This window comes from Hemitrygon akajei, chromosome 7, assembly GCF_048418815.1.
Source record: "Hemitrygon akajei chromosome 7, sHemAka1.3, whole genome shotgun sequence".
Taxonomy (NCBI): domain Eukaryota; kingdom Metazoa; phylum Chordata; class Chondrichthyes; order Myliobatiformes; family Dasyatidae; genus Hemitrygon; species Hemitrygon akajei.
Genome location: NC_133130.1, coordinates 92559440 through 92585704, shown reverse-complemented (window position 1 = coordinate 92585704; position 26265 = coordinate 92559440). Strand labels below are relative to the sequence as shown.

The following is a 26265-nucleotide window of genomic DNA, read 5'->3' as shown; positions in this document are numbered from 1 at the left end:
ACTGAGACAGTCCAATATGGGTGCAATACTGCCTAGCACTGTGATGTGAGGTTCAGCAGGGTCACAGCCTCAGGGAAGAAGCTCTTCCTGTGCCTGCTGGTGCGGGAGCGGAGGCTTCTGTAGCATCTACCGAATGGGAGGAGAGTAAAACGTCCATGGTTAGGGTGAGATGCATCCTTGATAATGCTTTTCGCCCTGCCCAGGCAGCGTTTATGGTAGATGTTCTCAGTGGTGGGCAATTGGGTGCCGATAATCCACTGGGCAGTTTTCACCACCCGCTGGAGTGCTTTGCGGTCCGATACGGGTCAATTGTCATACCACACTGAGATGCAGTTGGTGAGTATGCTCTCAATGGTACAGCGGTAAAAGTCCGTCAGTATCCTGGGACAGAGGTGAGCTTTCTTGATGCTCCGCAGGAAATAAAGGCACTGTTGTGCCTTTTTGATCAGGATGGAGGAGTTTGGGGACCAGGTGAGATCCTTGGAAATGTGGACACCAAGGAATGAGCAATTGTACTGGTGTACCTAATAATGTGGACACTGAATGTATGTTTACGCTTGTTGCCTGAGTGTAAACATATAGATCCTTTCATTCTGCTGTTAACCTGTACTGGCTCTGTTGGTTTTCAGGTGAGTGAGGCTGAGTTTGTGGCCTGAAGGGGCCTGTGTCTGTGCTGCAACAGTCTATCAGAAAGACACTCACAAATTCACCCAAAAGAAAACTTTGATCTCCTCAATACTGCAATATACAGTGCCTATAAAAGGTAGTCACCCCCGTAAGAAGTTTTCATGTTTTATTGTTTTACAACATTGGATCACGATGGATTTAATTTGGCTTTTTTTTTACACTGATCAACATAAAAAGACTTCTGCCAAAGTGAAAACAGATTTCTGCAAAGTGATCTAAATTAATTACAATTATAAAACACGAAGTCATTAATTACCTACCCCCTTCAAGTCAGTATCTATTAGATGCCCTTTGGCAGCAATCAAAGCCTTGACTCAGTGTGGATAAGTCTCCATCAGCTTTGTACATCTGGACACTGTAATGTTTTTTCCCATTCTTCTTTACAAAACTGCTCAAGCTCTGTCAGATTGCATGGGGATCGTGGGTGAACAGCCGTTTTAAAGTTCAGATACAAATTTTTTATTGGATTGAGATCTGGACTCTGACTTGGCCACTCCAGGACATTAACTTTGTTGTTTTTAAGCCACTCCTGCATAGCTTTGCTTTAGCTTGGAGTCAATGTCTTGCTGGAAAACAAATCTTCTCCCAAGTCACAGTTCTTTTGCTGACTGCATCAAGTTTCTCTCCAGGATTTCCCTCTATTTTACTACTTTCATTTTACCCTCTACCTTCACAAGCCTTCCAGGGCCTGCTGCAGTGAAGCATCCCCACAGCGTGATGTAGCCAAACATAGCATTTAGCTTGATGGCCAAAATTTTGGTTTCATCAGACCATAGAACCTTCTTCAAGCTGACTTCACTGTCTCCCACGTGCCTTCTGGCAAACTCCAGCTGAGATTTCATGTGAGTTTTTTTTCCCCGAACAGTGGCTTTCTCTTTGCCTCTCTCCCATGAAGCTGTGACTGGTGAAGCACCCGGGCAACAGTTGTTGTATGCACAGTCTCTCCCATCTCAGCCACTGAAGCTTGGAACTCCTCCATATGTCTCTCTAGTCCCCTTCTTGCACGATCACTCAGTTTTTGAGGATGACCTGCTCTAGGCAGATTTACAACTGTGCCATATTCTTTCCATTTCTTGTGATCAACTTAACTGTACTCCAAGGCATATTCAGTGACCTGGAAACTTTCTTGCTTCCATTTCCTGACTTGTGCTTTTCAAGAACCTTTTGCAGAGTTGCTTGGGGTGTTCTTTTGCCTTCATGGTGTAGTTCTTGCAAGGATACTGACTCACCAACAGTTGGACCTTCCAGATACTGGTGTATTCTGACTACAATCAATTGAAACCCCTTGACTGCACACTGGTGATCTCCATTTCACTAATTATGTGACCTCTAAAACCCAATGGCTGCACCAGTGATGATTTGGTGTGTGATATTAAATGGGATGAATACTTATGCAATCAATTCTTTTTTCTATATATCTGTAATTAATTTGGATCACTTTGTAGAGATCTGTTTTCACTTTAACTGTTTTCTTTTTCTGTTGATCAGTGTCAAAAAAAGGCAAATTAAATCCACTGTGATTCAATGTTATAAAACAATAAAACATGAAACCTTCCAAGGTAGGTGGGGGGGGGGGGGGTGAATACTTTTTATAGGCATGTATTAAAGTCCTTTCAAAGTCTTCTACCAGACATGTTGTAGCTATCAGGTGATCTAAATTAATTACAAATATAAAACACAAAATAATTAATTACATAAGTACCCACCCCCTTCAAGTCAGTCTCTATTACAGCTGAGTCAAGCAATCACAGGCTTGACTCAGTGTGGATAGGTCTCTATCAGCTTTGTACATCTGGACACTAATGTTTTTCCCCATTCTTCTTTACAAAATTGCTCAAGCTCTGTCAGATTGTATGGAGATTGTGACTGAACAGCCCTTTTAAAGTTGGGAACCTCAGGACTAGAGGGTATTTTAGAGTTAAGGAGTTGTACCACATAGAAACAGGCCCTTTGGCCCATCATGCCTATGCTGACCACCATACTTACTGTGGTAAACTATGTATACCTGTCTGGACACGCCCCTCTGCTGACTGCTCCTGTGGCTCCTCCCACAGACCCCTGGATAAAGGTGATTGGGGCACTGCTCCTCCCTCAGTCTCCAAGATGCCGTGCTCCCTTTTCGCTGTTAATAAAAGCCTGTTGTTCACTTCCAGTCTCCAAGAGTTATTGATGGTGCATCACTTACCTATACTAATTCCACTTAATGGCACAAATTCCTTCTGCCTTTCTCAATCAAGTACCTGTCAAAATGTCTTTTAAATATTCCAGCAGCTCATTCCAGATACTATTCTTTGAGTGAAAAATCTACCTTTTAAATCCTTTAAACCTCCTCTCTTTCACCTTAAACCTATGGCCTCCAGATTTAGCCAACCCCAACAAAGAGAGACGGACACTGGTTATCTATCCCATCAGTGCCACTCATAATTGTATATACCACATCACCTCCAGCCTTCTCTTCAGGGAAAATCCAATCACTCATGCTCTCCAACCCAGATTACATTCTTGTAAATCTTTTTGCACTCTCTCTAACTTAACCACATCCTTCCTATAGTGTGGTGACCAGAAATGGACATAGCACTTCAAACACCAGTTGTTTTGTACAATGGCAATGTGATGCCCCAATTTAATGTCTTGGCTGATGGGGGCAAGCATGCCACATTCCTTCCTCACTACTCTGTCAGCCTGTGTTCCCATTTTCAGGAACTATGTACTCGTACCCCAAGGTTTCTCTGTTCAACAGCATTCCCCAGGCCCCCAATTGTGTGTGTACTGCCATGGCTTAGCTTCCCAGAATGCATCACCACACACTTGTCCAATTTAAATTCCTTCTTCCATTCCCTTCTTCATGTGCAAACTTACTAATTTGCCTCCTACGTTCTTGTTTGGATTATTAATACGAAACACAAACAGAGAAACCAACAACAGAGGACACATCACTGGATGCAAATCTGCAATCTGAAAAACAATCCACTGCCGCCTCCCTCCCCCCCACCATCATCCTCTGCCCCCTACCACCAAGCAAATTTTATATCCAATTTGTTAACTCAGCCTGGAACCCATGTGTTCTAATCTTCCACCCACTTGATATCTTGGAATGGAGTACATTGGGATGATGCTTATTTAGACAAGTCAGATAAGCAATAGCCTGTGGGAATCTGGCCTGTAACATCAGTCATGATTTGACTCAGGATTGAGGAGCTGCTTGGGTTGTTGTTTGTAAAGACGGCCTGCAGTTGGTGGGGGTGGGGGGGAATTCCCATCCTTCTCCCTCTTCCCCTGGACTGACTCAGTTTTGTGCTTTTCATTCTACTTGCCTGTCGTCGTTCAACTCCGTGCCCTTCTGGTCCCAAATCATCTTTTATTTCCGACAGAATACCAACACCATCCCTCGTGCATCTCCATCCTTCCACTTAACTGTTGCTGCTCACTTGCAGCTCATTATATTTCTTCAGCTGTATTTATTCTCTTCTTTCCTTTCCTTTTCTTCCCCTTTCTGCTATTCCTCGCTCAACGATATCCTCCAATTCAAAGCAAGCATCATGGGGCTGCATTCCCATGAGTGATAAGAACATAGGAAATAGGAGCAAGAGCAGGCCATCTGGCCCATCGAGCCTGCTCCTCCATTCAATAAGATCATGGCTGATCTGGCCATCTGATCCTGTCTGACCAGCTCACGTTTTCTGGTCTGTTTATTTTGTTCAATAACTTACTGTTTAAGATTATAGCAACCCTTGGTCAGGGTAAGTGCTAAGGCAGTGAGAGGAGAGGACAGCAGTGGATATAGAATTGGTTCATTCATTATGTGCCGTGTCATATGACATCATCATTATGCGCCATGTCGTATGACGTGGGCAATCGTGGGCTATCTATGACCATGATTGTTCTTTCAGCTTTTTCTACAGAGGTGGCTTGAAATTGCCTCCTGCTGGGCCGGGTAACCCCAGCCATTATCAATACTCTTCAGAGATTGCCTGGCGTCTGCAGTCGTATAACCAGCTGCTCATTCGAACATCCACCACTTGATCGACGGGGAGGGTGGGTGAGAGGGGGAGAGCTAAGTGCTAAACATTGCCCAAGGGTGACCTGAGACTAGCAGAGGGAAAGAGCTCCCAACACCTCCTTTGGTAGAGACGTATCTCCAACCTGTCACCCTATAGAATTGGTAGGGCCATAATTATTAGAATTATCCTGGACTTCCACTGTCAGGGTTCAAAGCTTGTGACTGACATTGGGTTTTTCCATAATTTTCTGAACGCACACAGTAAAAGTATTCCAATAAGAATTGTTTTATTCTTGATAATAAACATGTAGTTAGTTCAAAATTTTAAAAAAGCTTTTCCTGAGACTTTGCTCTGGGATGTGTTGTCTGAAAGCAGGACAGAAGAGCATCCAAGAGTAACATTCAAAAGGAAATCAGATTGAAAAGGGGGGAAAATATAGAGGAAGAGTAAAGACTGGGACTAAAGAAAGCACAGAGATGATGAATGAATTCTTTGATAACTTTCAAGTGTTTCTGGATGTTAATATGCACCTGCCATTTTATTAGATTTTGACCATTCTGTTGGCGTCTCTGCGGAATGATTTTTGGCCACCGCCATATTGCTAAGGCCCATCCGAAGCTGAATTGTGGAATCCACTTGCTGAAGCGATCAGTGCACAAAAAGTGACTGATTTCTTCTCCGCAAGAGACTGAAGCCCCAGAGATACACATAGCAGGCTGTATTTTTGTTTCCCCCACCCCACCCTCCCGCCCGAAGGCCCCGTGGAGTCCTGTCCTGCCCGGTTCTCACGCCGTTCTCCTTATCCTGTTGTGATTCCACAGAATTAACAGTGACAATCGACGACGAGTCAATGACCACCCGTCCAGCACCAGCGAACGGAACAGCCCGTCAGTGACGACGTTGGAATCCAGTAAGGAAACACGGTACTGCGCGGTGTGCAGTGATTACGCCTCAGGGTATCACTATGGAGTCTGGTCCTGTGAAGGCTGCAAAGCTTTTTTCAAGAGAAGCATTCAAGGTAACCGACTGGCTCTAATATATCAGTACTTCTTGCCATGGTAACGAGCAGTGCTATTGAGCAACAATGTGCTTGTGTAATTGTACATGCTCTTCCAGAAGTTTGCTCGCTGTGTGGCAAATTGGGAAATGTCATATTATTTTCAAAGTCTATCCATTGCCTTGATGCCAACCATAAGCATTGATGTTGATCAACACAAACACTGTGCTCAGGTCCTTACACAGTGCTTTCATTTAACGTTGCATGAAGTCTTGGCAACAACCCAGGTAGGCAAGATGATCTAGGTTATATGTTAGGTGACACGATGGACACTAATTAATTTGTCATAGGGAGCCTCCTGGTTTTCAGGCTTCAGAGCAAGTTACACGACTCCTGACTTTAGTCATTTCTTCAAATTTGATAAATTCTTCAAATTTGGCTACTCAGGTGTGACTGAGGTGAAATGGGTACTGCAGATTTTTTGTAAGGTGTGACCAGTTGCAGAAGGTTTGGTCTGTTCAGCAACCAGAGTCGATGCAGCTTATTTGCCAAATTCTGATACTCAGCAGCAAGTTACATGGCGAAAGAAAAGCGCACAAAATGCAGCCATCTGTGCAGTCATTATCTAGTCCCTGCCTTACTGCTCATTTACCTCCCCTGCTCTTGCCAACATATATCGACCCTTAGGCCTCCAGTACTTCAAATGGCCGCAAGCTTCAACTGCATTGCTCTGACTCTGACCTCTTCCGTCATTTTTGGGTTGTGTGCATTGAAGATGAGCCTAGCATTCCATGCCTACCCCTAGTTGTCCTTAAGATGGTGAACTGTCTGTCCCTCATGAGAATCCAATGAATTGTAAAGTTCTGTATCATTACTGAAATGCTCTTGATTTGAATGTAATGAAAGATCTTTGCTAAACTAAAATTATGTTTGTGTTCACTCCAAGGAATGACATTTTGGTCATGGAATAATTGGATAATAGAACAGGCTCAAAGGGCTGAATGGCCTATTCCTGTTCCTACATTTCATCTTAAGTCACTTTCACTTCAGATGTGTTCCTGAATATTTCCATCCTCCAATCTTTCAGATAGGCTTGGCTTCTCCCTGATGATAGAGCACCAGTGACCCATTTTCTCCTGGATCCTTGCACCCTGTGTGGTAAATCGTTTACCAGAGGATCAGAGGTGTGGAGCTACAGAGGCCTGCAAACTGTTTTGGAAATACTAGCGCACATTTTGATTTTCCTTGCAATGTGCTTGCAAGGCTTGCAACTGCCCAGCAGCGCTAAAGGCAAATGCAATTTACTTTCCTCTCATTTATTTTGCTCGCTGTCATTTTTTTTTCTTGACATCATGGAGCCTGAGGAAGTGGGAGAATTACGTTGCTTTATTGATCTGATTTTGGAGTTAATAGGAATGTGGCTTCTCCATCACAAATACTTTAAAGGTTGGATGGTAGAAATGAAAGGAAGGGAGAACTTGCATTTATATAGCAACTTTCTTTATCCCAAAACACTTCACAGACTATTTGAGTGTTAAACTGAAATACAGACACAATGACAGTATGATAACCTGACAACCAACTTATCACAGCCATTCCAAGGTATTGTCAGAGGTGGATGTTGGTTGGAAAACTGGGAGTGCTCCTTTGCTCCTTTTTAAATAGTGCCTTGGATTCTGGAAATTCCAGGTACTGGGCTCCACTAAATTCTAAGAATACATAGCAAAGGCTGAATGGAAGGGTTCAAGTGTGAAACTGCAGTTAAAGTCAGAGTCAAGTATAGAAACTGCAGGCAGATTTGTTAGGGTTCTGCAGCAAATTAAGAATTCTGAACCAGGTATTGGGTTATGTGTGTTCCCACTCGACAAAGTGAAAAAACACATATTGTAGTATTAATGCTGGTTAAATTCCGACACCTGTAAACTTCCCCACTTCATCATTTCCAGAAGTTTTCATCTGTTGCATTTATTGCTTGCTCTAATGAGCCCCAGGGCACTCTAAGCTATAAAGACTGCTATTCCTGACAAAACTGAGAAACTAGGTTGCCGGTAGTGAGTCAGTACAAAGGGTAACCAGCACTTGAAATGAGCAAAGATTGAAATACAATCCAGAATGGTGGAACCTTCTGGCCATTTTTTAATGCCTCAACCGAATCTGTTGCTCAATTAGTAAATCAGCTCACACTATTGTTAGCATTGAGGCTTGCTTCACACCGTGCTGAAGGAGGAATGGATTGATATATTTATGGCAGAGCAGTCACTGTTGTTAGTAGAGATGAGATAGCTTGTCTGACCTTGAGGTGGGAGAGAACATTTTGTGTGCTGTATGAACCTGTGCCAGGGAAGGCAGCAAAAGTGAATCATGTATTCACTTAATGAGGCAACGTTAATATAAAAAGGGGAGGCCCCCAGAAACGCAGTTGCTGAAGTGCGTAGAGTTTGCTCTGATTTACAATGAGCCAGCATTCTGATAGACTCTCTGTCAAATAAATTAATGCACTTATTGAAAGGCTACAATTTTACTTGTAGAGCTGTGGACCTTTTCTTAACTATCCCTTCTTGCAAGGCCTCAGTAAACTATCGTTCCCTCCCACTATATCTGTGCTAATTACACCGTATCCTTGTCCTTGCTGACTGGAATCTGAAAATACTCTTAAGTCTTTAGAGCCCTCCAGGGCCTCTCTCTCCCCGGCCCCCTCCTTTCACCATCCCCTCCTCCAGATTTACTTCCTGCCTTGGTTCCTATGGCCTTTTCTGGTTGGGACACTCCCTCCTGGCGGCCCCATCACAAATGCCAAAAGCTTTAAGCAGCCTTAGCCCTTCCTTCTGGAATCCCTTCATTAAGTGCGTTTTCTTTCATCTTCTCCGCATCTCTAAACCCTTCTCGTTCTTCATGTTTCCAACCAAATGTCCAGGCAATTCACCCACTGCAGCCTGTTTGAAACTTTCTTCCTCCTCCCTCTGTACTTTCACTCCTTTCACTAAAAGTGCCAATCTCCAGAGTAGGTGACATGGTCGGCACAACATTGTGGATCGAAGGGCCTGTAATGTGCTGTAGATTTCTATGTTCCATTTCTATGCATTTGCCCATCTACCTGTCAGTGTGTCAGTTTAAGCTAAAGGCATTTAAAATGCCTGTGTTCAGTTTTTAATAAAAATTACCCAATTTAATAAATGATTTAGCCTCGAATTGCTATTGAGCTCTGTTTTGAATGCAGGTCTTTACAACCCCCCCCCCCCCCATGGTTTGTGGCCCCAGCAAAGCCCACTGAGGATCAGTTCTAAATATTCTGTGGCAGCTATTCTCTTGTAAAATGACAGCCAGCACCTGTGGGTCGATCATGCACAAGCTCAGTAGGAGCTTAAAGGAGGGTTAGACCTGTCAGTTGAGAAAAGGCTTGTAATTAATCCTTGTTTGTGACCATTAAATAAGTGCCTTTGTTGTTGAGTTGCTGGCAGGTAAAATCAATTTGAGTGCAGCAACACCTTTCCAGGTGCACTAATGACCAACGCGACTCCGAGGGCAGATCAAAGGCAGGGCATTCTGCAGTGTCAGTGTTATCTCCTGTTTAACCTAGGACCTCACCAGTAGCTACATGACACAAATTAAGAATGTGCATCTATTCAGGATAATGCTGTGTGCCAACACAAAATTTCTTACTGAACATAGACTATTCCTTGAGTTCTTCAGGATGACTGCTAAAATGTAACTTTACCATAATGGTTCATTAAAAAAAAACTATGAAAGCTTGCAGTAAATCATGATAGACCAAAATCAGAATTGGGTCCAACATTACCAGCATATGTCATGAAGTTTGTCGTCTTTGCAGCAATAGCTCAATACAATTCATAATAATAGAAAAGAACTATGAATTACGTTAAATATATATCCAACAGTTAAATAAATAAGTAGTGCAAATATAGAAATAGAAAAGTAGTGAGGTAGTGTTCACGGGTTCAATGCTCATTCAGAAATCGGATGGCAGAGGGGAAGAAGCTGTTCCTGAATTGGTGAGTGTGTGTCTTCAGGCTCCTGTACCTCCTTCCTAATGGTAGCAATGAGAACAATGCTGAACCTGGAAGACGAGGGTTCTTTATGATGGGTGCTGCCTTTTTGAGGCATTGCTCCTTGAAGATACCCTGGATACCACAGAGGCTGGTGCCCGTGATGGATCTGACTAAGTTTACAACACTCTGCAGCTTATTTTTTTTATGCAACCATAATCAGTAATGGGAATACTATCACATAATAATGCAACCTGAACGATTCAGTGAATAATGACAAAGAATATGGAACAGTACAGCACAGCAAGAGGCCCTTCAGCCCATGGTGTCATGCCAAACTCATTAATCTAATGGCATCTAATTAAGCCAGTCCCTTCTGCCTGCACATGGTCCATAACCCTACACGTTCATGCACCTCTCTAAGAGTCGTTAAAAATCCTCTGTTCTATTTGCCTCCACTACCATTCCCGGCAGTACATTCCATACGCCCGCTGTTCTCTGTGTAAAAGAAACTTGCCCTGTGCATGTCCTTTGAACTTCTTAATTGTGTGCATTCTGGTGTTTGACATTTTGATCTTGGGGAAAAAGTCTACTCTATGCCTCTCATGATTTAATTAACTTGTGTCAGGTCTGCCCTCAGCCTCTGCTGCTTTAGAGAAGACAATCAAGTTTGTTAGATCTCTTCGTATAGCACGCACCCTCTATTCAGCAAGGCCTTTGACAAAGTTCCACATGGAAGGTTAGTCAGCAAGGCCTTTGACAAAGTTCCACATGGAAGGTTAGTTAAGAAGGTTCAGTCATTAGGTATTAATGCTGGAGTAATAAAATGGATTCAACAGTGGCTAGATGGGAGATGCCAGAGAGTAGTGGTGGATAATTGTTTATCGGGATGGAGGCTGGTGACTAGCGGGGTGCCTCAGGGATCTGTTTTGGGCCCAATGTTGTTTGTAATATACATAAATGATCTGGATGATGGGGTGGTAAATTGGATTAGTAAGTATGCTGATGATACTAAGGTAGGAGGTGTTGTGGATAATGAGGTGGGTTTTCAAAGCTTGCAGGGAGATTTATGCCGGTTCGAAGAATGGGCTGAACGTTGGCAGATGGAGTTTAATGCTGAGAAGTGTGAGGTTCTACATTTTGGCAGGAATAATCCAAATAGAACATACAGGGTAAATGGTAGGGCATTGAGGAATGCAGTGAAACAGAGAGATCTAGGAATAACAGTGCATAGTTCCCTGAAGGTGGAGTCTCATGTAGATAGGGTGGTGAAGAAGGCTTTTGGAACGCTGGCCTTTATAAATCAGAGCATTGAGTACAGAAGTTGGGATGTAATGTTAAAATTGTACAAGGCATTGGTAAGGCCAAATTTGGAATATTGTGTACAGTTCTGGTCACCGAATTATAGGAAAGATATCAATAAATTAGAGAGAGTGCAGAGACGATTTACTAGGATGTTACCTGGGTTTCAGCACTTAAGTTACAGAGAAAGGTTGAACAAGTTAGGTCTCTATTCATTGGAGCGTAGAAGGTTGAGGGGGGATTTGATCGAGGTATTTAAAATTTTGAGAGGGATAGATAGAGTTGACGTGAATAGGCTGTTTCCATTGAGAGTAGGGGAGATTCAAACGAGAGGACATGATTTGAGAGTTAGGGGGCAAAAGTTTAAGGGAAACACGAGGGGGTATTTCTTTACTCAGAGAGTGATAGCTGTGTGGAATGAGCTTCCTGTAGAAGTAGCAGAGGCCAGTTCAGTTGTGTCATTTAAGGTAAAATTGGATAGGTATATGGACAGGAAAGGAGTGGAGGGTTATGGGCTGAGTGCGGGTAGGTGGGACTAGGTGAGATTAAGAGTTCGGTACGGACTAGGAGGGCCGGAATGGCCTGTTTCCGTGCTGTGATTGTTATATGGTTATATGGTTATTCTGGGCAGCATTCTGTTAAACCTCTTTACAGCCTTTCCAAATCCTCCACATCCTTGATCTAATGGGAAAACCAGATTGAATGTAACACTCCAGATGTGGCTGCTCCAGAACATCTTTACCCTTGAACTCAATGCTTCAACAAACAAAGGCAGGCATGCCATATGCCTTCTTTACCACTCTGTTGCCTTGCACGGCCACTTTCAGGCAGCTGTTGACTTGGAGCCTGAGGTCCCCCTGTACATCATTTCTATTAAGGGTTGTGCCATTAACTTGAACTTTCTCTTTATGTATTATAATTTGATTTCTTCTCACCATCACCCTACATGCTACCTCATTGCCATTTACATTGTGGAAAGATTAAGGGGACCTTGCAACAAAATTCCTCATGGAAAATTTATTTTGAGGTTCCGTTGCATTGGCACCTTGACACGCTTTCCCTATAGCTCAATCCAGAGACATCGCTCATGAGAAGAAATTCACCCTAACTGTGACACAAAGGCTTCACTGAAAATAGAAGGCAGGGAGTTTGACACACAAGGCCGTTCATCAACCAGCGGTCATGGGCACAATGCCTTGTGTACTTTCTCTATCTTAATTGCACGCTGTATCACTAACTACCAGAATCCAGGGCAGCTTGTGCTGTTAAAAGGGAAAGCAATCAGGTTCCTTCCGTTGCCTCTGGCATCTTTTATACCTACAGAATAATCCTGTGTGCAATCTGTCCTTGAGTCCGGGTTGAGAGATTGAAGGCAGCTGGAATGCTAACCAAGAAAAGAAACAACTTCCTCTTCCCAAAGTAGGATGGGGTTCCATTTATGTAGTGCTTCCCTCAAGCACAGGACCGCAATGTGCTTTCCAGCTAACAGCACCAAGCTGGAGTTTAGCCCAGGAAATATGGTTACCAGTTGTGTTAGGCAAGCTCCCACCACCAGCAGCGTTCTGTTAATCTGTTCTCAGAGGTGCCGGCTCAGAAATAAAATTTGACCAGGGTCCAATAACTAAAACAAAAGAAAGAAGAACGACAATCATGCCTGAAAACATTACACTTACTGAAATGTCTCCAGAAAAGATAAATAATGATAACGATCCCTTGCATTGCTTGAGCAGCCACGTGTTTCTCTGCAAGCAAACCTTTGATAGGGGACACATTGTACATTCCTTTTATAAATCTCGTTGTAAAAGATCAAAGCCATCAGCTCAGTGCACAGCAAGGTGCTTCAAAGCTTCAGGATCCTTCCAATACCTGCGTGTAGGTAACTGACAGGCAATGAGATGCAGTCAATCGCAATGTAAGAGTGAATGGTTTGTAGGCTAATAGTGAATGGGGTTGCTTCGAGGACTGGTATAGACGTGATGAACTAAATGACTCCTATGTCATCAGGAATTGTATTTCCTAATTCTTGTGTTCTTGAAGTCTTGTATTTCTATAGTATGGGAACTGTAGGTGAAATTAATGCATTACTTTTTTATGTTATGGACAGACGTTTGACATTATGCTCACTTGTGCTTTACTTTGGTGCTTGATACTTTTCCTGAACATGGGAAAGCAGACTAGATGTGATTTGATGTGATTATCAAGAAGGAAGACGATGAAAGGTGACTTGATAGTGGTATACAAGATAATAAGAAGCATAGATTGAGAGGACAGCCAAAGGTTTTCTTTCCCAGGACTGAAATGGGTAATATGAGGGGGCATAATTTTAAGGTTGTTGGAGGAAAGTATGGGGGGTTGGGTGTGTGTGATGTCCGAGGAAATTCTTGTACACAGAGTAGTGGACATGTGGATTGTCCACCAGGGTTGGTGGTAGAGACAGATACATTAAGGACATTTAAAAAACTCTTAGATAGGCACATGGATGATAGGAAAGTGGAGGGCTATGTGGGAGGAGAGGGTTACATTCATCTTTCATTCAGACTGCTTTCAATCCTTGTTCAAACCATTCGTGCTGACTTAGGCAAATCTCTGTCAGTGTGTATTCTGTGGGAAGGGTGTAATTGTCACTCAGTTGCCTATGTATTTTGCTGAACATGACACCTGCAGGTACATGGTGGGAGGAGATAGTGCTAAAATTGGTGGGGGTGGGTTTGATAGTTGACAGAGAGAACTGGGATCTGCAGGTATTGCGGGGGGGGGGGAGGAAATCCATTGAAGCTTTGTGTACTGAAAGGTTTCCTCCTTTAATTCCCTTAATTGATTCATTACTTTCAAAACAAAATAGTTTGCTTTTGTATCTAAGAAAACTTTGCTATTACTGTCATTGTTTTGGAAGCAATTTCACTTTTGAGGCAAATTAAAATTCAGATAGTATTCTTGCTGCAGCAGATTCTGACTTGAGATTCACTTCAAGTTCTTACTTGGTTTTTGGGTCATTAAAAATGTGAGCAGGTCTAGCATTCATTTCCTACCTCTAGAGGCCTCTGAGAAAGTAATCTGGGGGGTGGGGGGGAGCCACCCTCTTGAACTGTCGCAGGAACCAGTTGCAAGGTTCAGGTCATCACCTGGGTTACAGAGTTGAAGCAGGCTAATCAATGTCACACTCCTTGTCCATTGTGGCTGTAGCCAGTGAAGACCTGATTGTCTTGGCCATTCTGCTGTTACTCATCAATTCTTCCACTGCCCAGCCCAAAGAATGATTTGTCTTTCTCCAAGCACTTTCCGCACCCTTGGGGTTCCCCGAAGTCCTTCACAGCCGATGGAGGACCTAACGATCGTATTCGTTGGCATAATGGTGTAAGATTGATTTTGTGTGCCCAGAAGCAGCCAATATGTGTGCAGTGGACCCCTGAAAACAGCAATGTGATATCAACTAGAGGAACTGTTTTATTGATAAAGATTGAGGGATGAATATTTGCTAGGGCACAAGAGATTACTTCTTGCTCTTTCTGAGAATTACATGGGATCTTTAGCATCCAGAGAGAACACAGTATTGGGTCTTATCTGAGGGATATCACTTTGATAATGCAGCTAGTATGACTCTTCATGCTTGGCTTGCAACTTCCAATGTGTCCAGCTATTACTAGACAATTTGGTTTCCATTCCAACCCACAGACTGTTATGAGCTCCTGCAGCAGTTTGTCAGTTGCTGCTGACTGTTATACCTGTTTCTTCACCTCATGGTGTGTCTCACCCCTTTTCCCACAACTATCTACTGCTCTTTGCAACATTATCTACAGGCGCATTGCCTGGTTCCAACTCTCCAGCACCTCCCTCCACCTCTCTAGTGTTACGCAGCTTGTCAAGGTCTCACTTTGGATGAGCCCTGGTTTTCCACTAATTAACCTCAACTTTCACCCTTACCATTCTCTCCCTCTCAATCCACTGCGCCCTTCTCAGCTGCCATCCTCATGACATTGCACGACCTCATGTTCACTCCCCTTCTCCTCACCGCCAGGCTAACTGTCATTTTTTCAAGTCAAGTCAAATCACTTTTATTGTCATTTCGACCATAACTGCTGGTACAGTGCATAGTAAAAATGAGACATTTCAGGACCATGGTGTTACATGACACAGTACAAAAACTAGACTGAACTATGCAAAAAACAACACAGAAAAAAACTACACTAGACTACAGTCCTACCCAGGACTGCATAAAGTGCACAAAACAGTGCAGGCATTACAATTTATCCCTCTAATTCCCGCCAAATTTCCACTCTCAACATTCCAATCACCTGAAAACCTTCCTTAAGCCCTCCAGGCAAGGGATGGTGAATTTGTGGAATTCATTGCCACAGGTGGTATGGAGGCTAAGTCATTGGGTATATTTGAAGCAGAGGTTGATAGGTTTTTCATTACTAAAGGCATCAAAGATTACAGGGAGAAGGCAGCAGAATGTGGTTGAGAGGGATGATAAATCAGCCATGATTGAATGGTGGAGAAGACTGATGGGCCAAATGGCCTAATTCTGCTCCTATGCCTTATATTCTTATGGTTTTATGTGAGGTCATCTCCAAGACATTCGACTACCAAAATTCTATGTTTCATTTGTATAACTCCCTGTATGTCAGTGATGGCAGAAAATTTCAAATTAACTCAACAAAAACCCATTTTTAGATGGAACAGTGAAAGCGGCTTGTTCTCCAGTTCACAAGTACATTTAGCTTGTAGGTTAAGTCCATAGGCTCAACTAATATCGCGATGTACCCACCAGGAAACAATTTGTTAATTATGTACTTCTGCAGTCTGTATCTGTATGGCTATTAATCTGTATAGCTAGGAGCAGGAATAACTTTTACCCGATACTTCAAGTTGTTGCCTTAGCTTTGCCATATACTCACTGTGCAGCTGTTTCCAAGATTCTGTTAGGGTTGGGGATGAAGGGGAGCTCACTCCTTTTAGAGCAGGGGTTCCCAACCTGGGGTCCATGGCCCCCTCAGTTAATGGTAGGCGTGCAAAAGCTTGGGAACCCCTGATTCACAGGGAAGGTGTCTATGTGGACAGGGATGGAATAAATGGCTCGCATCTCCATTTTTTTTTACAACAGTCCCCATCATTGACTCCTTTCCAAAAATCACTTCACTTGTATTAAAGGACAGAAAATGCATTGAAGTTATTCTGTTGAGACCAGAATGTGACTACTTGGCCCTGTCAATTTTCTGATGACTACGGAAAACAGATTTGGGAAAAATCTGCTCAGTTTAAATCTTGACGCTATCTAATAAGCTAATAGAAAAGCTAATAGAAAAGACGGCTCTTTACACTCAGCAACTACAACTTGCTGGAAAGTAGGAAAGGGTTAATTAGATTTTGGATTTGAAAAATTGAAAATGGGGAGGAGTGAGGGCTGTGGGGTGGGGGAGTGGATAACTGAACTAACCATGACAACACTGTTTCCAGACTTGTACGCAAATGAACAAAAACAGTGATCTGAGAGAGTAGTAATTGCTTTAAAACAATAACTGGAGCTGTAACCTTGTAATTTTTAACTCTTTGTAGCTACTTCTTTAAATTATAGAGGACGGTGGACTTATAACACTTGCTGCAGATAAGTTTACCGAAACAAAACCTTGCACAGAAGGTCAAAATACAAGTAAATCTATGAACATTATTTCCTTAACTAAATGTAAAAACCATCAATAATTTATTTTTTAGCCTGAGTGTAACACATAGTAACACTTGTTGATGATAACATCCCTATCACTACCCTTTTATTTCTGTGGAACACAATTCTCTTGGAGAAGACAGAGTTTTAATTCATTCATTTTGCTTAGAATCCTATAGCTTTTCCTTGATTTTGTCTAATGTGCATAGTAACAGTACTCCAAATGTTTTGGATTTAAATCTAGTTTTTGTTCTGTTATCCCTGTCTGGTGGCTGATAAATATCCAATGCCCCTTCTATATAAGTTCTTTGGCAGTCACCATATTCCAGTTGAACGTTCAAAGCAATATTACCATCTTTGTGACGGATGTTCACCCCCAAGACTTATCCAGGACATCCAGACTGAAATAAATGTTTTAATTTATTTAAGAATAAGAACAAAATGAATGAGAGAAATTACCTAAGAGTTTCGGAACACAGTTATAAACTGGAATTGATTCCTAGAATTATACAGCATAGAAACAGGCCTCACAGCTTAGTGTGTCCCTGCCAACCAAGATGCCTATTTGTGCTAATTTCATTTGCTTCCTTTTGGCCTATATCTCTCTAAACCTTTCCTATCCATGTATCTGTCCAAATAATTTTTAAACATTATAATTGGAACCACCTCTACCACTTCCTCTAGCAGCTCATTCAATATACCCACTACCCTCTGTACAGAAAAAACAGACTTCAGATCCCCTTTAAAGCTCCTCATTCTCAGCATAAACCTATACCATCTAGTTTTAAGCTACACTGCTCTGGGATGAAAGTTGTGATTGTCTGCTCTATCCATATTTCTCTTAATTTTATAAACCTCCATAAGGTCACCCCTCAGCCTCCTTCACTCCAGGGAAGACTGTCCCAACTCTCTCCTAACTCAAGTCCTCTGGTCCATATCTTTATTGAACAAGACTTTCTTTGATAGTCATATTCTCCAGTATTTAGCATCATAACTCCAGTTACCTTATTTGCACATCATTATTCCTTTTAATGCTTCAATTATTGATTCCTGATATACTCATAATATAGAGCTGATTGTTGATGGTGTTCATACATAGACAAGAAGTATATGTAATTTGGTTAGCCACAGCTAGCTATTCAACTTGGAATATATGCTGAAACAAAATGTATCATCCACTTCTTAAATACTCCATTCAAAATCCAGTTGTATTTGATCAAATGGAATTGGGGATATGCTGTTGACAATACAATACCACTAAATTTATATTAGAAAGATTCCAATTATTTGTAAACTCAAGGCCAGTGCATCAATTTATTTCAGATCCAGAAACAAAAAGGCTCAATATCTCAAGATAGCTCATTTATATTTGGAAATGGTATAGACACAATGGAAAAAATTGAGAAAGCATATGCTTACAGAAAAGATCTATTCCCTGAATTTTGCTAGAGAGGCATGACTTCGCTTTTGTACTCCTGCATGAAAGTTTTAGTGTTATGTTTTTTTTCATTCTCCCAAGTGTTGGTGGACTTGGGAACTGACGACGACACTGTGAAAGCAACAGGACATTGTGGTGAACAATGGGTCAAAATGTGAGATTAGAGGCTTGAGAAACAGCAAAAGAAAGTCTAAGATAGTGGTTGGAAGTTGATCAATATCAAATCAGATTTGGGAAGAGAAATATAGTGAAAGTAGAACTAAATGAAAAATGAGAGGAATAAACACTGAATAGAAAGCACTTTAAAATTGATTCTGTTAAAATCTCTTGCAGCAACTTACAGGTATGAAATTCTACATGTATAATTGTTTCAAAAAAAGGAGCTTGATTGGTTGTCATCTACAATTAAAGAGCGACCAATCCTATTGAGTACAGGTCTTGATTATTTTGTGATGATTTTAAAGACCACTCACTGAGCAAAAATCCAAGAACATCATGCACATTACTGGGAAGTTGAAGGTCAGACATCATTTTTAGCCAAACTAATACAAGACCTAATTAATCATAAGCTGATAGCAATCCCACAATGCCCAGCCATGTGAGGATAAGCAGTTCATGGGAATCTCTTCCTCACTTCAATCATTTTGCCGAACAAATCTGTGCCAATACTTAAAATAATTCTGTATCTAGCATCAACCTGACAAATTATAAGAAAGCACCAGAGCCAGCTGCAGCATGAAGCCACAGAAAGTAGCTTGTACTTAAAGAGATAACACACTGAAAGAAAAAGGAATTCTACTTTTTCCTCTCATTTATCCTTCAATTCTTTACACTTGTTGATTCCTTGTAATTGTTTTTCTGTTTTGTTAATATTTCTAGATCTAAAGAAGGCTTTTCTTTAGCTTTACTCTTCTGCAGCCTCTGACTGTTTTGAAGGGGCTGGGAGAAGGTTGTCGACTTCTGGCAAACTTTACTTTTCTCTGCTGTATAGACATTTGGCTGTAATGACACCAAGTATGGATGGAGGAAGACATTGAACCATTAGAGACACCCTTTCTGTGCCACATTTCCCTCTCATTCCCCATAAGGACAAAAGGGATTGTCTAACAACATATGATAAGAGCGATGAAGATATGACACAGTTCTCACTCAGGCTTCACAGCTCATGTGGCTCAGCTGAGATCCTGATTTCTGCTGCTGTCTGTGTGAAGGTCACACATTCACACTGGTGGGCGTGTAGGTCTCTCCACATGCAACCCCTTCCCCATCCAGGACATGCTTGTTACTGGTTCCCATGAGTTACCACTAGAGAAGGTGCAAGGTAGCCAATACTGGGTGGGATTTTGAGCGAAGATGAAAATCAGTGGAAGAATGGGATTTATCTGGAAGCCAGCACAAGTTAGAGACACACTTTTTGTGTCATGAGAACAACGAGAAATAGCCATACGCGCACAAGTACAATCCTATCTTCATGTAAGAGTGGTCAGAGTATATGACATGTCAATATCCTCATAAACTAATAAATGATGCCAATGTTACTACTAATCATGACAGAGCTATAATCAACTAATTCATATATGAATTAGTAACTTATAGCTATCTATCTGTATGTCAATTTTAGATAGATAGTTGACCATCTTAAAGTAGTATTCTCTGGAACTAAAAGGTATATACAGTTCTGTGCAAAAGTCTTAGGCACATGCAAAAAAATCTGTAAAGTGAAGATGCTTTCAAAAATAATGAAATGAAAAGTTTCTAAATATCAAAAAATTACTATAAGGAGTAATAAACAGTAAAAGACTAAATCAAATCAATATTTGGTGTGACCACTCTTTGCCTTTAAAACTGTATCAATTCCCTCAGGGACACTTTTGTGCAGTTTTATAAGAAGATTGGCTGGTAGGTTGTTCCAGGAACTTGCCACAGTTCCTCTGCACACCTTGGCTGTCTTTCTTGCTTCTGTCTCTCCAGCTAATCCCAGACAGCCTCGATGATGTAGAGATCAGGGTTCTGTGGAGACCATACCATCTGAAACCATATAAAAAAAATCTGAAGTGTTTAAGACTTTTGCACAGTACTGTATGAATATGACAAATTATCTTAAAGAACTAGTGACCCGTTGCAAGAGATCCTTTCAGTGACTAACCCGACTTATTAATTCTGATGTTCTGCAAATCCTGAAGGAGGGTAGAGCAAAGGCATTCTGAATGATTTCAGTGGTTGTGTCTAAGGCTATTTGGGGCAAGAGAAAAAGTTAAAAGAACAACACATTGATCCAGAAACAGCTGAGAAGCAGTAAGGATGAAGACTCTGAAGTTCAGGGCGAAGCTACCTTTAAAACTTCTGTGTCAGGAAAATATCCTGAAGTTTGCCGAGAAGACTAATTACTCTGTATTCCTTTCTCATGTAGTGTATCACCTTTTACAAAAGCGTTGAAGGAAATAAATTGTACAAGAATGAAAAAGTTAGAATTGAGACTTGTTGAGACTAAAATATAGCATTTGTTTTCAATGTGAATGTACTTGATCTATGAACAGTGTTTGATTTAGCTATCTGCAGTGTTAACCCTATTTTACCAGTTTAGTTAGTTCTCAAAATTTCAGCCTTTGTTCAACTGCACAAGGGTAACAGTAGCATTCAGGCCAAAAAAGAATAAGAGAAAGATGATATAGTATGACAGAACCATGTATTGTTCTCTAACTTTGTAAGTATATATTTATTTTGAGTTGCTCAGACCTTTGATTCTGAGGTCTGAGCTGATCCTAGGTAACCTGAGTTTACAGACTGTTGGGTAGACCTGACTTTGTGAGATGGCAAGTAGTGGGTTGCTGCCCTCCGCACTCTTTGTCACCTGCTTTGTGGTGTTACACTGGGTGAGAGTCCATTAGCAGGGTGTCTGATCAAACTAAGAATCAGTACAGCTTTTCCATGGATGGCTAGTGCACACAACTACTTACCGTATTTTAACTACATTAAAGCTGCTATATAAATGCAAGTTTTTACATGGTCAGTCTTTATTTTTTGACAATCATGTAGAAGTTGAACCTTCTTAGTTCCTCAGCTACAACAGGGAATCAATAATGTAATGCTATTACATTAGGAGTTAACGATCAGTATGGTTAATTTAATTAGGATCGTACTAAGTGCTGGAAATTTGAATGAAGTTGTACGAAAGCCCAATTAAATAAAAATATCAGTATCAGACTCTGGGTAGATTTAAGATACTGTTGTCTGTTTTGTCTTGGAGGTTCTCTCCCATGTCAAACCAATCAGAAAGCTTTTTCTCAGGCATGCTGTATTAGATTTGTTAATGAAACATATCAGGAAACAGTATTTCACCATTCACTGTGTCAAACAGGGATCCAAGTCTAGAAATACATTGGAGTATCTTATGTGATTGCCATGGAAACAATTTGAGATATCTTGCAATTAGACTGCATGGACTACCAAAGAGTTAATAATACAAAGGAACTTGTTTTCTCAAACTGAGATTAATTGCTTTCCATAAAATATTGGAGTTTAAGCTGATAGATTTATAGGTAATGCAATAAAAAAATTTCCTCAGATGAACAAACTAAAATGCTGAATTCCCCAACAGGGATGTGTTTGAAGTAAATTGATGTTATCAACTGACTAATGGTTTCTGCTTGTTTTAACAGATTTGCATTTCCTAAGGATGCAAGTTCTTTATAGTTATACACTGCACCAGTGGTACTGTCGCTTAAGGTAAAGATTGGTAACAATTTTTGTGCCTTCATGGATAATGTTTGGAAAATTAGAAATCAAGGAGGAGCAATCTAGATCAATTTGGCTGAATTATGCATTCAATTGAGCAACTCATAGTCATGACTTGACCTGAACAGGACTTCCCATGAGTTTTCTGTGAATTTGGTTGTGGCCATAATGGGAGGGGCAATAGGGGCCACATTTTTCCACAACAGATTGTTAAGGTCTGGAAGGCACCCCCTGGAAGGATGGTGGAATTTGATTGCGTTAGAACTTTTAATAAGTGAACAGATGTGAGACCCAAATTTCAGGGTCCAGGGAAGAAGTTGGGCTCGGGAGTAAATTGTACAACTTGTTTGGACGAAGGGCTTCCACCTGTGTAATACAACTGCATGACTCCTACGTTTTACGTCACCACAACACTTTCTAAATGTGCGGGGTTTATCTGTTTTGGAATTAAAGAAAGAGTTACAGAAAGATCTCTGCTTTTTAAAACCTTTTTTCAATTTTTCACGTGGTGTAGCTGTAACTATTAATGCCTCTTCCTCCAAAGTCTTTCGAAGTCTACTCTGTGTTTGTGTTAATGACTTAAATGGAAAGAATGAGTGTTATATCCTAGGCTGCTGTGAAGAGGATGCACAGAGACCACAAAACCATATAGACACTGTAACACGTGGAGGTGAAGAAGGAGTAAAGTGCTTATCATGGTGTTGGCACCAAGAAATCAGACAATATTGGTACATAGAGCAGGTTTAGTCAGCTGGTTCATGAATCATGGTGAGCAAGGACACAAGTAAAAGAAGTCATATTTTGGCCTTTGTTGGAGTGCAGTAATAAGGACACTTTCTGAGATCGTACGAGCTTATTATCTGCACACAAGTAAGGAACTACTTGCTTTGGAGTCAGTGCCATGTGGACTCACTAGATTAATGTATGGAATGAAAGGGCTGAACTGCAGGAGGAGGTCAAGCAAAACTGGAAGAGGGAGTGGTGAGCTACTGGCGTGAACAGGATTTTGTAAGAGATGGATGGAGCAGATGTAGGAGGCTGCTTCCTTTGGTTGTAGAATCCAGAACTTGGGGTTGTGGTCTTAGGGTAAGGGGAGACCCTGGATTTACAAGAGGAACTAAAACAATAATTTTGATAGGTTAAAGGTGGTGTTATTATGATAATCTTTCAGACAATCAATAACTACAGATATATCTGATCCCAGCAATATGTGGACGATGTGTGCTGTTAAGATAGAGAGAGTATAAAACAATATATAAAACAATCACATTGTAAAGTTTTTGTTTGACAGAAATCCAGGACTGGTGCAAAGTGCAAAAGTTTGGATCAGGGCATTTTTGTTAGGAAACATACAATTAGAGTGAAAGTAGGTGCAAATATAATGCCAGTGAACTCATCAGGGCTTACCTCAGAAGTGCAAACTTCATATGCACCTAGCCTTATCCAGATTGATGGATGTCAACTTGCAATCCAAAACAGAGTGGTCCTGCAAAGCAGCAGAGCCTACACAAAGTAATGTTGTCATGTGTGTGGGCCAGAACATGGTCCACCCTCATATCGACTGGGAACAGCTGTCAAACCTGCCCAGGACTATGTTCAGCAAATGTTTCAAATCCACAAAACAATTTAAACAAAATAATCTCAAAAATCATAATTTCCATGAAGTTTTTCTAAATGAAAAGAAATATTACCCAGCATCTAAATTAATTTTTAAAAATTTCTTATACTACACCTTTCTAAAGAGCAGCAAGCTTGTACTCTGCTAGTGACTTCACGTCAGAATCTAACGTGGGGCACACTGACACTGCATTGTCGCTCCAACAAGTTTTGACGTTTACTTCAGACAGGCTGATGTGATGGTGGCCAAACAATTTCTATACGTTGATGCAAATTAGTTAAAAAGCTATAAAGGTGGTCAATAAGAAAAATAATGTAGATAAGGGATCTGCATAATGTCGAAGGATAATTGTGTAGAAGGAAGAGGGGAGAGGAGTTGGAAGAGACTGACTGGAACTGAAGAATTAAATACAGTACACCTACTTTGGTTTCTTTGGGGTGCCTTTTGGTGAGAACCAAACTTGTCTCTCCAATGAGAGGAATCCACTGTTCTGTGATTAATGAGTAACAGTCCCATACTGGTAGGATTTCAATCCCATTACAATTATCAGCAATATCCCAATGGTCACCAGAAAGAGAGAAATACTAGATAAGATTTTGGTGCCTGGTAAGTCTGCAACATTGAAGAGATTTAAGTGAAGCCATCCTCCAGAGAGGTCATAATCAGGTGTAAAAGATGGATATATTAGCTGTTGCTGGAGCAATGACAGCTTTATATCCAAATCCACTCATGAGATGAAGATGTGCAGTAACTGTGTAGTACGTGAAGGCAGGATGGTAAACTGACATGAAGTTATATACGGCCCAGTCAGACAAGAGGAAACCCATTGTTGATCACAGTTTTCATTACCGAGGACGGTGAATAAGAAGCAGATGTTGCACAGAATCATCAAAGGAAGATGTTAGATAGTTTGATATAATACCATTGCATTAGGAGACTGAAATTCAAAATTAAAAAAATATTCCTGGAGTTGGGAATTTTTACTCTAACTTTGCTGAGCCTGAAGTAAGCAGTTAAAGATGAGTATTGTCTTTTATATTTCTGAAGGTGCCTATGATTTATAATGGGCACTGCTATCTCACAAACACTAAATGCACAAGATAACTTTATCAATCAGTTCAGATTCTCCTTGCACTCAGTCGGTATTAGACAAAATGAATGCATGTCGCAGTCTGATAACTTTGTCAAATAAGGTTACAATGCCCGATTTGCAAACTCCTGGAATATCTCCACAAAAGGGCAATAGGCTGTTTTGACAATACCTTTACAATTCCCAAATCAGCATCTGATGTACCACATCTGATATAAAAGCATTCTTGGAGAGCCAATAATATCTGAAGGAATATCACTATCTAGTTGATTGGATATGATTGGTAATTCACTAGTATCAGTTTGATTTTTCCTGAGTATTAATATTTATGTCTGACAGATTGCATCTGATGTAACAGTCTGGAATTTGTAGAGAGAGGTGAAACAAAGTTTCCCATAAGACCCAGATACTTCAGCTGTGTTATGTTACTTCTGTTTAAACGTATTGTGGGTTAACAATGAAGAATCGTATTCTGGAAGAATTAGAGAACTTTTATTTACAGTAATAAACAAACATGTCTAAACCCAGCCACATGCTGGAACATTCTAGCAATTCTGCACACGCTCGGTGCTCTGCCCAATCACGTACTGGCACATCATTGCACGTGATATCACCACATCTTCCTGTCCTTAAAAGAAAAACAATTAACAACATTAATCAAAGCAAATACATAATTCAACAAGTTTCTATCAGTCTCTCTGTGGGTTTATGAACACGAGTCGACCTCCTAAGTAGTACACACAGTTCTTGTGCTTCCTTGTTATTATTTACATGTTTTGTCTCATCTTCATCAGATAACTGAAACTCTGAAGTTGACTCTTTCTCGAGGTCTTTGCGATTTCTTCATAACACTGCTCCCTCTTCTGTTTGGACCATGTATGATCTGGGTTGTACTTCTTAACATAGAACATAGAATAGTACAGCACAGTACAGGCCCTTCGACCCACAATGTTGTGCCGACCCTTAAACCCTGCCTCCCATATAACCTCCCACCTTAAATTCCTCCATATACCTGTCTCGTAGTCTCTTAACCTTCACTAGTGTATCTGCCTCCACCACTGACTCAGGCAGTGCATTCCACGCACCAACCACTCTCTGAGTAAAAAACCTTCCTCTAACATCCCCTTGAACTTCCCACCTCTTACCTTAAAGCTATCTCCTCTTGTACTGAGCAGTGGTGCCCTGGGGAAGAGGCGCTGGCTGTCCACTCTATCTATTCCTCTTAATATCTTGTGTACCTCTATCATGTCTCCTATAGAACATAAAAGCACTGTAGCTTTCTGTATCCATGTGTTCATTTGTCTTGTATCCTTACTTCATCTCCTTGGTGCAGTTCAGGTAATGGATGAGAACATCTGTCAAAGTATATTTTCTGCTTTGCTCTGTGTTCATCTTTCCATCTTTTCACTTGTTCACCTCCCTCTGTTCTCAGAAGGCTCTCATCTATTGGCAGATTGGATCTCAAACGGCATTCCCATCAAGAGCTGAACAGGTGAAAATCCACATTCAAGTGGAGTACTGTACTGCAATAGGCTAACAAAGCTTTATAAACATCACTTCCACTATCTTTTGCTCTGTGCATCAGTTTCTTGACAATTCCTACTGATTTCTCAACTAATCCATTAGACGGAGGGAAAAATGGACCAGATGTTACATGAACAAAGCCCCATTCATGAGCAAAATGTCTCATACATTCACCATTGAATTGTGGACCATTGTCTGTGAAAACTT

General features: G+C 41.1%; 1 protein-coding gene across 2 annotated transcripts in view; it reads left to right on the top strand.

The window, feature by feature from the left end:
* esr1 (estrogen receptor 1) overlaps positions 1-26265 on the top strand; it is a 207532-nt gene that overhangs the window by 8164 nt on the left and 173103 nt on the right. For both annotated transcript variants that reach the window (XM_073051431.1, XM_073051430.1), the window contains exon 2: positions 5510-5706. In XM_073051431.1, the coding sequence (XP_072907532.1) occupies positions 5510-5706 (197 nt within the window). The remainder of the gene's footprint in view (positions 1-5509; positions 5707-26265) is intronic.